Source organism: Somniosus microcephalus, chromosome 31 (assembly GCF_052327205.1).
Source record: "Somniosus microcephalus isolate GS21.2 chromosome 31, FLI_Smic_1.0, whole genome shotgun sequence".
Lineage (NCBI taxonomy): Eukaryota > Metazoa > Chordata > Chondrichthyes > Squaliformes > Somniosidae > Somniosus > Somniosus microcephalus.
In genome coordinates, this window is record NC_141017.1 from 31,750,293 (window position 1) to 31,764,297 (window position 14,005).

General features: G+C 50.6%; 1 protein-coding gene across 2 annotated transcripts in view; it reads right to left on the reverse strand.

The window, feature by feature from the left end:
- Positions 1–225: 225 nt before the first annotated feature.
- Positions 226–14,005, reverse strand: part of rab3da (RAB3D, member RAS oncogene family, a) — a 59,927-nt gene continuing 46,147 nt past the window's right edge. For both annotated transcript variants that reach the window (XM_085971738.1, XM_085971737.1), the window contains exons 3-5: positions 5,746–5,864; positions 3,365–3,489; positions 226–578 (exon numbers count right to left, since the gene is read on the reverse strand). In XM_085971738.1, the coding sequence (XP_085827864.1) occupies positions 391–578; positions 3,365–3,489; positions 5,746–5,864 (432 nt within the window). In that variant the 3' untranslated portion in view covers positions 226–390. The remainder of the gene's footprint in view (positions 579–3,364; positions 3,490–5,745; positions 5,865–14,005) is intronic.

Below are 14,005 nucleotides of genomic sequence, written 5' to 3' on the forward strand. Positions count from 1 at the left end.
GGCACCTGGTGCAGGTGTTAAGACACCAGCTGCCAACGTCCGTGCAGAACGCGGACGGTTTTAATCGGTTAATTGCCACTTCCCAGTGTCAGCTCGGTGACTGAACAATAACTGCCTTGGACCCCGTGCGGGCGGGTGCTGAAAGAAAGTAACTCCTCAATTGGATGGGTCAGTGGCGTTCAGCACCTGAGAGCCACACGTAGAAATGTTTGGCCGAATCCTGAATAAAAACGAAATATATATATATTTTGACAAGTGTGAACCCTGAATCTTAAATACATTTTTGAAGCCGAATTTCACCCCCTTCCCCCAAATCCATTCTTAGCAGGCTGCCTTGGTGTCCTCTGTGGTGGATGATTTCGAAGAGTAAGAGGTCAGATGTCAGGGTTCCTAGCATGGACAGCTGCTTTGCTGTGGCTGGGGCTTCTCAGCAAGGGATGAATTCTTGCTGTTGCTGATCAGCGTGGGGTCCACATCGAGGCTCTCGGACATCTTGACGCAGATGATATCGACCAGGCGCTCGAACACCTGCTTCACGTTAACGTTTTCCTTGGCACTCGCCTCGAAGAACTCAAACCCTGCTTAAAAAAGGTAGAAAGCGGACTAGAGTGGTGAACGTGTATTGACAAAGTCTCACGTCTCCCCCCCCCCCGCTTCCCCACCGATTTAACCGAAGCATATTCCGCAACGGTGACGAGATCCATTAACAAAGGTTCTGAGCAACGCACTACTGAGCGGCGGAGAAATTATTCCAACGCTCTCCTGGGCCGGCCTCCCACCTTACACCCACCGTAAACTTGAGCTCATTCAAAACTCAGCTGCCCCGTGTCCCAACTCGCACCAAGTCCCGTTCACCCATCATCGCCGCACTCCCCCCCCCGTGCTCGCCGACCTACATTGGCTCCCGGTCCGGCAACGCCTCGATTTTAAAATTCTCGTCTCGTCCTTGTTTTCAAATCCCTCCACGACCCTCGCCCCCTCCAACATCTCTACGCTCCTCCAATTCTGGCCTCTTGCGCATCCCCGATTTTCATCGCTCCGCCATTGGTGGCCGTGCCGTCAGCTGCCGAGGCCCCAAGCTCTGGAATTCCCTCCCTAAACCTCTCCGTCTCTCTCTCCTCCTTTAAGACGCTCACTAAAACCTACCTCTTTGCCCAAGCTTTTGGTCATCTGCCCTAATATTTCCTTAGGTGGCTCAGTTTTGTTTGGATATCTCCAAATTTGCAGACGACACAAAGCTGGGTGGGCGTGTGTGCCGTGAGGAGGATGCCGAGAAACTCCAGTATGATTTGGACAGGTTGGGTGATTGGGTAGGTGCAGTATAATGTGGATAAATGCGAGGTTATCTACTTTGGTGGCAAAAACAGGAAGGCAGATTATTATCTGAATGGCAATAGATTGGGAGAAGGGGAAGTGCAACGAGACCTGGGTGTCCTTGTGCACCAGTCGCTGAAGGTAAGCATGCAGGTGCAGCAGGCGGTTAAGAAGGCAAATGGTATGATGGCCTTCATAGCGAGAGGATTCGAGTACAGGAGCAAGGATGTCTTGCTGCAGTTGTACAGGGCCTTGGTGAGACCACACCTTGAGTATTGTGTGCAGTTTTGGTCGCCTTATCTGAGGAAGGATGTTCTTGCCGTGGAGGGAGTGCAGCGAAGATTCACCAGACTGATAGCTGGGATGACAGGAATGACGTATGAGGAGAGATTGGGTCAATTGGGCTTATATTCGCTGGAGTTTAGAAGAGAGGGGATCTCATTGAAACTTACAAAATTCTAACAGGACTAGACAGGCTAGATGCAGGAAGGATGTTCCCGATGGCGGGGCAGTCCAGAACCAGGGGTCGCAGTCTAAGGATAAGGGGTAAGCCATTTAGGACAGAGATGAGGAGGAATTTCTTCACCCAGAGAGTGGTGAACCTGTGGAATTCTCTACCACAGAAGGCAGTTGAGGCCAATTCATTAAATATATTCAAGAAGGAGTTAGATATATTTCTTAAGGCTAAAGGGATCAAGGGATATGGGGAGAAAGCAGGGACAGGGTACTGAATTTGGATGATCAGCCATGATCTCATTAAATGGTGGAGCGGGCTCGAGGGGCCGAATGGCCTACTCCTGCTCCTATCTTCTATGTTTCTATGATAATCGCTCCTATGAAGTGTCTTGAATCGTTCTACCATATTAAACCCCAGATGTGCCATGAAAGAAAAAAAAACAGTAACGTAGAAAATCAGAGAAAACTGTTTCACTTTTGTCACAGGAAGGGTCACCCTAATTTGCACCTCCTGATGGTTAGCTCTGGGAGTGAGACTTGGGTTAGTGGTAGCAATCCTGCCTCCAAGTCAGAAGGTTGTGGGTTTGAGCCGCACTACAGGCAGCCCCTGCGAATGGAGACAGGAGTTCCGGTCTCTGGACACTGTTGTTGGCATGCAGCAGGGTACTCGCTTCCGATGGGAGTGGAGTGGTGACACCTCCCTCCTTCCCCCCCACCCCCCCCAATCACATAAAGCCGGTTCCCCTGGTCGGGAGTTGCGAGTCAGTCCCGCGTAAAAAGTGACTCAGTTACGGAGACAACCCACAGCATAATCTGCTGGACGTAAAGCAGTGAAAGAAATGGGTTGGCTCGTGAGTCACTGGACACCGAAAAGAAGGAGAATGATAATCCAGAGGCCTGGACTAATGATCCAGAGCCATGGGTTCAAATCCCACCACGGCAGCTGGGGAATTTAAATTCAATTAAATAAATCTGGAATAAAAAAGCTAGCATCAGTAATGGTAACCATGAAACTGCTGGCTTGTTGTAAAAAACCCATCTGGTTCACTAATGTCCTTTAGGGAAGGAAATCTGCTGCCCTTACCCGGTCTGGCCGATATGTGACTCCAGACCCACAGCAATGTGGTTGACTCTTAACTGCCCTCTGAAATGGCCGAGCAAGACACTCAGCTGTATTCAAGGCGGCGGCTCACCACCACCTTCTCGAGGGGAATTAGGGATGGGCAATAAATGCTGGCCTTGCCGGCGACGCCCATGTCCCGTGAATGAATAAAAGAAAAATTGGTTCCACAGAGGCCTAGCAGGAAACAATGCCTGCTCCTTCCATGAGGAATCGTTCCAGCGCCCTTTCTCTAACAGCTAAGACTTGCTCAATGAAGGTTTGCAGAAGCCAAGAACCAAATCAAATCTCCTAATGGACTCCAATGCTCTTTTCTTACAGAAAATGAGCCAGCTCAAGTCAGCACTCCAAAGGCAACGACTGGTAATGTAACAGTTGGGTGGAAAAACACTGGAAAGCGAAGAAACCTCCAGCCTACAGGACCATTGTTCACCTCGTGCAAGCAGCAAATGGTTGAAACTGTATTTTGTATACCTAATTCATCAGCCAGTCGCCTTCCATCTTCTGTGGGAAGAACACGGTCATCTTCCAGGTCAGATTTATTGGCAACTAGGATGACCTGAGCGTTGTCCCAGGAGTAGGTTTTGATCTGCGTTGCCCTGTTGGACAAAAGGACACCAGAGGAATGAAGAGACTGCAGTTAAGCTAAGCTAATAACAGCACCGGTGGTTCGTGTTGGCCAAGCGTGGGTTGAATCATAGAATCTTACAGCACAGAGGGAGGCCATTCGACCCGTCGCGCCTGTGCCGGCTCTTTGAAGGAGCTGTCCCAATTTATTCCCACACCCCAGCTTTTCCCCCCCATAACCCTGCAAATGAGTCCTCTTCCAGTACATCTCCAATTGTCTTTTGAAAGTTCCTGTGGAATCTGCTTCCACCCTTTCAGGTAGCGCGTTCCAGATCTAAACAACCCTCTGTGTGCAATAATTTCTCCTCATTTCACCTCTACTTCTTTTGCCAATTATTTTAGATCTATGACCTCCAGTTAACAACCCACTTGCCAGAGGAAACAGTTTCTCTCTACTCACTCTAACAAAACCCCATATACCTTGCAATAGTAGGTCTCCCCTTAATCTTCTCTGCTCTAAGGAGAACAATCCCAGTTTCTCCAATCTCTCCACATAACTGAACTCCCTCATCACTGGTATCATCTTGGTAAACCTCCTCTGCACCCTCTCCAGGGCCTTCACATCCTTCCTAAAGTGTGGTGGCCAGAATTGGGACACAATGGAACTCTTTTCCTCAGAGGGCGGTGGAAGCAGAGACTTTGAATATTTTTAAGGCAGAGGTAGATAGATTCTTGATAAGTAAGGGGGGGGTGACGGGTAAGACGAAGGCCACCCACATCCAGACTGAGAACTGCAGAGGTTAATTCCAGAGATGAGGGGGTTGTATTATGAAGAAAGGTTGAGCAGGTTGGGCCTATACTCATTGCAATTTAGAAGAATGAGAGGTGATCTTATTGAAACATATAAGATACTGAGGGGGCTCGACAAGGTAGATGCGGAGAGGATGTTTCCCCTCGTGGGGAAATCTAGAACGCGGGGGCACAGTTTCAGAATAAAGGGTCGCCCTTTTAGAACTGAGATGAGGAGGAATTTCTTCTCTCAGAGGGTCGTAAATCTGTGGAATTCTCTGCCCCAGAGAGCTGTGGAGGCTGGGTCATTAAATACATTTAAGGTGGAGATAGACAGATTTTTGCAAGATAAAGGAGTGAAGGGTTATGGGGAGCGGGCAGGGAAGTGGCTTTGAGCCCAAGATCAGCCATGATCTTATTGAATGGCGGAGCAGGCTCGAGGGGCCAAGTGGCCTATTCCTGCTCCTATTTCTTATGGTCTTATGTGAAGTTCACCATTCACCTAAATATTCCAACAGACATTTTAACCTGCCCAGTATTCACACTGATGGAGAACTTCAAACTCTAGGAAATCAATCACGCAGCCATAGAGCAGGTGAGCGTACAATGCTTGCAGATCACTACAGTGGTGTCAGCACTTGGCTGAAACATGCACGGGGATGAAAGGATAACGCACGCCATTTGTAAAGTGCCTTGAAAGGCATTGCCAGTTTGTAAGTAGGAGAGTTGGTGATAGAGTACCAGACACATCTGGCCAACAAAATTTGCATCGTCATTGCCCATGGAACCCGTACCCCAGCGCTAGCTCTTACTTGTAAAACCCATACCCCAGCATGAGTCATTAGAATCATGGAAATTTACAGCACAGAAGGAGGCCATTCGACCCATCATGTCCATGCTGGCCGAAAAAGAGCTATCCCACCCTAATCCCACTTTCCAGCTCTTGGTCCGTAGCCCTGCAGGTTACGGCACTTCAAGTGCGTATCCAAGTACTTTTTAAATGTGATGAGGGTTTCTGTCTCCACCACCCTTCCAGGCAGTGAGTTCCAGACCCCCACCACCCTCTGGGTGAAAAAAGTTCTCCTCAACTCCCCTCTAATCCTCCGACCAATTACTTTAAATCTATGCCCCCTGGTTATTGACCTCTCTGCAAAGGGCCCGTGGAACCCAGTGCTTAGCCATTACCTGTAAAACCCGTATCCCAGCGCGAATCACTGCCCTTGGTGACTGCACCCCAACACAAGTCACCACCCGTGGAACCTATACCTCATCACGAGTCAGCATATGGAACCAACACCCCATTGCGTGTCAGTCCACATGGAACCTGTACCCCACCATGAGTCAGCACCTTTAGGAGAGTGGTTGGGGGGGGGGGGGTGGAGGGAGGATGGCAATAGAAAACAAGAGTGAACATGCTAGAACACACATCTTGTAGACAACAGGATCTGGATGAGCATTGTGGATTTGACCCGGGATGTTCAGGCACTCTGTAAACTCACCAATCGTGCACGGCATTAAAGGAGTCCTGGTTGGTGATATCATACATGAGCAGGAATCCCATGGCACCCCTGTAATAGGCTGTAGTGATGGTGCGGTAACGTTCCTGGCCTGCGGTGTCCTATGAAGAATGGAAGAAAATAAATTCAAGGGTTCCCATCACAAGCCCTGGGTCAGGAGGGAATAATCACAGCACGAGCCCTTAAACAAACGGATAAATCTCACTCTTCCCTCTCCCCCACACCCAATTTCCTTCGTTCCTTTTGAATCTGCTCACACATATGAAGGTAAAGTTCCCCTGCACTGCCAAAGAGGCCATTCGTTGAGTGTGGGCCAAGTTCAACTGCAGAGTTATCACAGCTGAGCCCAGTGCGGTCCTCACCATTCATGCATTTCCCAGCAAGAATTAGTCAGCAGTTACCAAGGGCAGAATTCAGGGTAGATTAACCAGACAGCACCAAGGTCAATTTTACAACAATATCTTGCATTTATATAGCACCTGTAGTGTAGTAAAACATCACAAGGCGCTTCACAGAAGCGATTATCAAGCAAACATGGACACCAAGCCACACAAGGAGATATTAGGGCAGGTGACCAAAAGCTTGGTCAAAGAGGTAGGTTTTAAGGAGTGTCAAGGTTTTAAGAAATGCCACATAAATACTGGGGCAACAAGAGCAGGTCAGAGGCTGAGTATTCTGCAGCGAATGTCTCACCTCCTGACTCCCCAAAGCCTTTCCACCATCTTAAGGCACAAGTCAGGAGTGTGATGGAACACTCTCCACTTGCCTGGATGAGTGCAGCTCCAACAACACTCAAGAAGCTCGACACCATCCAGGACAAAGCAGCCCGTTTGATTGGCACCCCATCCACCACCTTAAACATTCACTCCCTCCACCACCGGCACACTGTGGCTGCAGTGTGTACCGTCTACAAGATGCACTGCAGCAACTCGCCAAGGCTTCTTCGGCAGCACCTCCCAAAACCGCGACCTCTACCACCTAGAAGGACAAGTGCGGCGCGCCCTCAGTACTGCACCTCCGATAATGCAGCACTCCCTCAGTACTGCCCCTCCCACAGTGCGGCACTCCCTCAGTACTGCCCCTCCGACAGTACAGCACTCCCTCAGTACTGCCCCTCGGACAGTGCAGCACTCCCTCAGCACTGCCCCTCCGATAGTGCAGCGCTCCCTCAGCACTGCACCTCCGACAGTGCAGAGCTCCCTCAGTACTGCCCCTCCAACAGCGCAGCACTCCCTCAGTACTGCCCCCCCGACAGTGCAGCGCTCCCTCAGTACAGCCCCTCCGACAGTGCAGCACTCCCTCAGCACTGCCCCTCTGAGAGTGCAGAGCTCCCTCAGTACTGCCCCCCCGAAAGTGCAGCGCTCCCTCAGTACAGCCCCTCCGACAGTGCAGCACTCCCTCAGTACTGCACTGGGTGTGTCAGCCTGGATTTTTGTGCACAAGTCTCTAGAGTGGGACTTGAACCCGCAACCTTCTGACTCAGAGGCCACTGGGCCACTGGTTGACACTGATGCAGGTAAGTAAGGTGTGCACCCCAGATCAGGCAAGCAAAAGCTATGTGCGATCCTCGGTAGCTCAGCTTGGAGACTCTTAAGCATGCAGAACAAACAAGAAATGCGAATACTCAGATATCGCAAGCCCTGTGAGATGCAGCAGAAGCTTCCCTCATTATTGGATGAACAAGTCTCCAGGCTGCCAGTACATCAGCTACCAGCTCCTGCTGCAATCCATCACGACAGAAATATTCAATAAGTTCTCGAGGCAATTAGGTGAAGTTGCTGCTTGGCTCCGTTTCTAACTGCACGTTGCATTTTCTTTCCACGTCTCGACAGAGATGCAGTTGCTGTCGATTATGATTTACGTCTTCCCCATCAGAAGTCTGCTTTGAGACTGAACGCTGCAAGAGGCTGTGAGCACGGCCAGCTCCTCATGCTTGGGTCTTACGCATTCACGAAGGCCGATCATAAAGAAGTTAGAGGGTCTTCACACAGGCAGTTCAGAGACAATTCACACGGTTAATTCCTGAGATGAGGGGGTTGACTTACGAGGAAAGGTTGAGCAGGTTGGGCCTATACTCATTGCAATTTAGAAGAATGAGAGGTGATCTTATTGAAACGTATAAGATACTGAGGGGGCTCGACAAGGTAGATGCAGAGAGGATGTTTCCCCTCGTGGGGAAATCTAGAACTCGGGGGCACAGTTTCAGAATAAAGGGTCGCCCTTTTAGAACTGAGATGAGGAGGAATTTCTTCTCTCAGAGGGTCGTAAATCTGTGGAATTCTCTGCCCCAGAAAGCCATGGAGGCTGGGTCATTAAATACATTTAAGGTGGAGATAGACAGATTTTTGCAAGATAATGGAATGAAGGATTATGGGGAGCGGGCAGGGAACCACAGAAACCCAGAAACCCCACAGTGCAGATAGAGGCCATTTCGGCCCATCGAGCCTGCACCGACACATATCCCACCCGATCCCCGTAACCCCTACACCAACACATATCTCACCCTATCCCCGTATTTAATCCCCCTAACACTAAGGGTCAATTAATCATAGCCAATCATCCTAACCCGCACATCTTTGGACTGTGGGAGGAAACCGGAGCACCCGGAGGAAACCCACGCAAACATGGGGAGAATGTGCAAACTCCACACAGTCACCCGAGGCCGGATTCGAACCCCGGTCCCTGGCGCTGTGAGGCAACAGTGCTAACCACTATGCCACCGTGGCTTTGAATCCAAGATCAGCCATGATCTTATTGAATGGCGGAGCAGGCTCGAGTGGCCAAGTGGCCTATTCTTGCTCCTATTTCTTATGTTCTTGTGTTCACATGCTCCAGCCTTCGTAACGGCCGCAAGCTTTACATTCAGACTGCAGCCAATGGCGTGGCAGAAGTTCATCCAGAACAGCGGCGCTGGCATGAGTCTTATGTAGGACAAAAGTAGTTTTGTGAGGCTTCCCACAGCCCTTTCCTCGCGCACACGCAAATACTTCTTCGGCAGCACCTCCCAACCCCACACCCTCCACCACCTAGAAGGACAAGGGCAGCAGGCGCAGGGGAACACCACCACCTCCAAGTTCCCCTCCAAGTCACACACCATCCTGACTTTGGACATATATCTCCATTCCTTCATCGTCACTGGGTCAAAATCCTGGAACTCCCTCCCTAACAGCACCGTGGGAGCACCTTCACCACACGGACTGCAGCGGTTCAAGAAGGCGGTTCACCACCACCTTCTCAAGGGCAACTAGGGATGGGCAATAAATGCCGATCTTGCCAGCGACGCCCACATCCCGAAAATGAATTCTTTTAAAAACTCCTTTGTTTTGGAAATGTATCTTTACCTTTGATCTCTCTGCTCTTGCACCTCCGCTCTCACCAGGACACCCCTCCACCCGTCAAGCCTTACAGGCGCAGTTCTAGCACTATCTTATATTAAATAACCTGCCACTCGTAGTCTGGGGTTACAATGCTTTGTGGCTCAGTTGGTAGTACACTCGCCTCTGAGTCAGAAGGTTGTGGGTTCACAGTCCCCACTCCAGAGACTTGAGCACATAAAGCTAGGCTGACACTCCCAGTGGAGTGCTGCACTGTTGGAGGGGTCGTCTTTCAGGTGAGACGTTAAACCGAGGCCCCGTCTGCTCCCTCAGGTGGACGTAAAAGATCCCATATTTCGAAGAAAAGCAGGGGGGAGTTCTCCCCGGTGTCCTGGGGCCAATATTTATCCTTCAACCAACATAACAAAATGCAAATTGGCTGCCACGTTTCCCACATTACCACTACAACAGCGACTCCACTTCAAAAAGTACTTCATTGGCTGTAAAGCGCTTTGGGACGTCCGGTGGTCATGAAAGGCGCTACAGAAATGCAGGTCTTTCTATTTTTTAGTGTTCTCCTCTACCTTTTTGGGACCCAGCAGGGCTTGTAACTAAGGAGCAAGGAAGCGCAGACACTGGAAACGCTCGGTAGGTCTGGCAGCATCTCCATAGAGAACAGACAAGTTCACAGGTCAGATGTCGCCGCCCCCCCCCGCCCCCGTCCCCTCCCCGCACCCCCCCGCCGTCAGAACTGCAAGGGGATCCACACCCAAAAACGTCGGGCTGGATTTTGATTCTGGAGGCTCAGCAGGCCAGTTAAGGGCCACCCGGCAACAGGTGATGTCACAGATTGACATTTCATCTGTCAAAAGCTCTTGACAGATGAAATATCAGCGTTTGACAGCTGTTTGAAGCTGTCAAACACTGACAATCTGTACTCCAAGTTAATTCCTTCCTCTCAGGCTGATTTAGAGATCTCTCCGGAACAGAAAGCTGAATGCTGCAACTTTTGACAGCTCGCGGCCATTCTGCTTTCTGTGCCGGTGAGATGAGGGACTCCCGAGACCTGAAGGAAGGAAGGCTGTAAAGGTAAGTAAAACTTCTTTAAACACTTTACACACACCAAACACACTTACCTCTTCACTCATGCACCCATCACTCACCTGAACACCAGACATCTCGAACCCTCCAAGCCCTTCAGACCGACGGTCCGCCTCGCTAACTTGGAGTGGTTTGGAGCCATCGGGAATCCCACACTTCAGGGCTAAAAATAGGGATTAGGCTAAAAACTGCCAGTTAATTGGCACTAATCCCCTTCCCGCCTCGGGGAGGCGGGTCCCAGCACAGGTCGGGTATCCGCCTCCTTTGAAACTGGCATGGAGGTGGGTTGGGGGCAGGATGGGTTCGTGCCCCCCGATTTCGAGCTTTTAACCCCCCACACGCCTCCAATCCCACCTCCACGGCCCAATGAAAATCCTGCCCATTAACTCTGCTATTCTCTCTCCACAGATGCCGCCTGGCCTGCTGAGCGTTTCCAGCATTTATTCACGATTTGGAACGGTTTGTTTTAAAGTGGCGTTGACACTGAGCAAATGTTTGTCGTACAAATCCTAAAGAGAAAAAAAATCTTCCGTTCCAATGCTTCACCTGAATTATTCAGTTTTAAGATGATGCTCCACTGATATTTCCTGAAAACATGTTTTCTAAACCTTTTTAATGTTAGAAAGGTGCCTCTTGCCCCCACCCCTCCCTGCATGACGGCAACACATGAGCTACAGTCATTGTACTGAGAGGAACCTGCAGGCACGTCTCTCCGATAGCCTAGCAACAATCACTGGCCCAGGTGCAGAAAATAGCACAATAACGTCAAGCTCATTGAAAATTGTTCGGTTGCTATAGGATTTACCGGAGGGGAATGACGCAATAGGTGTCCGCTCTGTGTGAGGTCGCCTGAGTCAGCTGCCCGAGAGGGAACATCAAGCCAACGCATTTGCTTCAGAACAAATTTGTAAAAAGGAGGCTGACTCACGGAGCTAACTAGGAAATCGAAATGTATTGATTGGGAGGGAGCAGAATGAAGACCTCTTGACAATAACAACTTGCATTTATATAGCGCCTTTAAAATGTCCCAAGGCGCTGCACAGGAGCCTTTTTACCAAACTAAAGTTAGCATCGAGCCACACAAGGAGATATTACAACAGGTGACCAAAAGCTTGGTCAAAGAGGTTTTAAGGAGCGTCTTAAAGGAGGAGGGAGAGGTAGAGAGTCGGAGAGGTTCAGGCAGGGAATTCCGGAGCTTGGGACCTCGGGCAGCTGAAGGCACGGCCGCCAATTGTGGAGAGATGAAAGTCGGGGATGTGCTAGAGGCCAGAATTGGAGGAGGGCAGAGATCTCGGAGGGTTGTGGGGCCGGAGGAGGTTACAGAGATAGGGAGGGGCCGAGGCCATGGAGGGGTTTGATAACAAGGGTGAGAATTTTAAAACGGAGGCACTGCCTGCAGTTCTAAAGTATTCAGCGACTACTCCAGCCTGAGTCCATCGAACAGAGAGAGTGCGCCAGCAAGCACCTAATCACCGCACACGACTGTAGACAAGCGCTCTCTGACGTAAGAAAACTACGAGGCACTTGGTCTGAGTATTAAACAAGGCTTTAATCAACTGTTTTACAACATGGAGATCTAGTTGTGTCCTTCACTAGTTCCTGTTAAAGAATGTCCTGAGCAAGCTGGGCCCGTGCCCGAGTATTTATACTCTTCCTGGACAGTGCCACCAGCAGGCCGCCCAGTATTATTATATAAGTCATTTTCACATGAATGACAGGATTCATGTCACTCTCCACTTGCAAGAAGGGGGATGCGTGGCTTCGGCAAGTTTGCACTGCCTGTATTGCGGAGTTTCCTGATCTGCTGTATCCTGGGAATATCACTGGGCTCGTGGAATGGTTGTCATTCTATGCCTGCAGCGAAGACGCCCCTCCATTGCAACACAGCAGGATATGGCGAGCGGATTTGGCACTGTGTAAATGTCGCAGTGCGTGTAGCACGGCTGCATTTCCAACCCGGAGCCTCTCGCTGCCCACCTTACGTGAATCCAGCATGCCTTCAGCACAGTTCCCCACCGAGGCTAGCTGACGGATCGAATGTTTGAAAAACTCAATGAGCGTCTAACCACCGCCCCTTGACATTCAATGGCATTACCATCGCCGAATCCCCCCACCATCAATATCCTGGGGGTCACCATTAACCAGAAACTTAACTGGACCAGCCACATAAATACTGTGGCAACAAGAGCAGGTCAGAGGCTAGGTATTCTGCGGCGAGTGTCTCACCTCCTGACTCCCCAAAGCCTTTCCACCATCTACAAGGCACAAGTCCGGAGTGTGATGGAATACTCTCCAGTTGCCTGGATGAGTACAGCTCCAACAACACTCAAGAAGCTCGACACCATCCAGGACAAAGCAGCCCACTTGATTGGCACCCCATCCACCACCTTAAACATTCACTCCCTCCACCGTGGCTGCAGTGTGGACCATCTACAAGATTCGGCAGCACCGCCCAAACCCGCAACCTCTTCCACCTAGAAGGACAAGGGCAGCAGGCGCATGGGAACACCACCTCCTCCAAGTTCCCCTCCAAGTCACACACCATCCCGACTTGGAGATATATCGGCCGATCCTTCATCGTCGCTGGGTCAAAATCCTGGAACTCCCTCCCTAACAGCACTGCGGGAGCGCCTTCACCACACGGACTGCAGCGGTTCAAGGCGGCGGCTCACCACCACCTTCTCGAGGGCAACTAGGGATGGGCAATAAATGCTGGCCTTGCCAGCGACGCTCACATCCCAGGAACGAATATTTTTTAAAAACTTGGCTTCAAGGGTGCACCTTCTACTACATGAGTGTGATTTTCACACAAGTTGCCCCAACTACCGAGGTCATTATCCGGGGCTATGGGGAAAGAGCAGGGGGGAGTGGGACTAATTGGAGAGCTCTTTGAAAGAGCCGGCACGAAGGGCCGAATGGCCTCTTTCTGTGCTGTAAGATTCTATGATTCTAGAGCTGAAAATTCGGTGCTCAGGTCGCATGCCAGGAGCACATATTGCACAACCCCAGCCCATGATGCCCCATAGAATTACAGTGAAACGGCTCAATTACAGCCCCCATTAGGGACTGGCTTCAGATTCTTTTTTGTAGGTGTCCTTAGTTTCGAACGGACGCACCTACGGCCAATGAGATCAAGTAGTTGCACGTGCGCAGCTCCAGGGGGTTTTTTTTTGGTTGTTCTCGCCAGTCTTCCCGCAGATGGGCGAGAGAGAACGGAGGGGAGGGGAGGGTGGGGAGAAAGAGATGGCCGCCGCCGAACTCAGCCACGTCCAAGAGAAGAAAATAAAAACTAAGGGGGAAAAATTCAGTATCGCCCCGTTTGGGGCGCCGTTATCGGCCGTGCGCAAAGTTTAGCGCCTGGCGCTAATTATCGCCTCCGGCGGCAAACTTGGCTTTTATCGCCCCTGGAGGTGATTGGAGCGCTAAATCAGATGCTAAATCTGGGGCGCTACCGGGGCGTTGCGCACTCGACTGATGTCACGATCTGCCGGCGCAGGAGATCGTGGCGGTAGTGTTTAGCGCCGCCGCAAAATGTCTAGTTAATTTTGCGAGCGGCGCAAACATCGCCGTGCCCGGGCGCTAGTTGCTTTGCGCCCCATTAGCGCCCTCATAAGGCGCTAACGGGAGGCGCAATCAACGAATTTTTCCCCTTAAAAGTTGAATTTGCGTTTCTATCGGCTTATGGAACCAATGAAAGTTAACCTTGACGGGCAGAACGCTTCTGCACAGCGTCTGGTTCATTGGCAGCAGTCACTCTGTTTTCAAAATGGTCGTTGTAATGAACTGTTAAAAAAAAAGAATTTGGTAGAACGGGGAGTTCTTTGCCC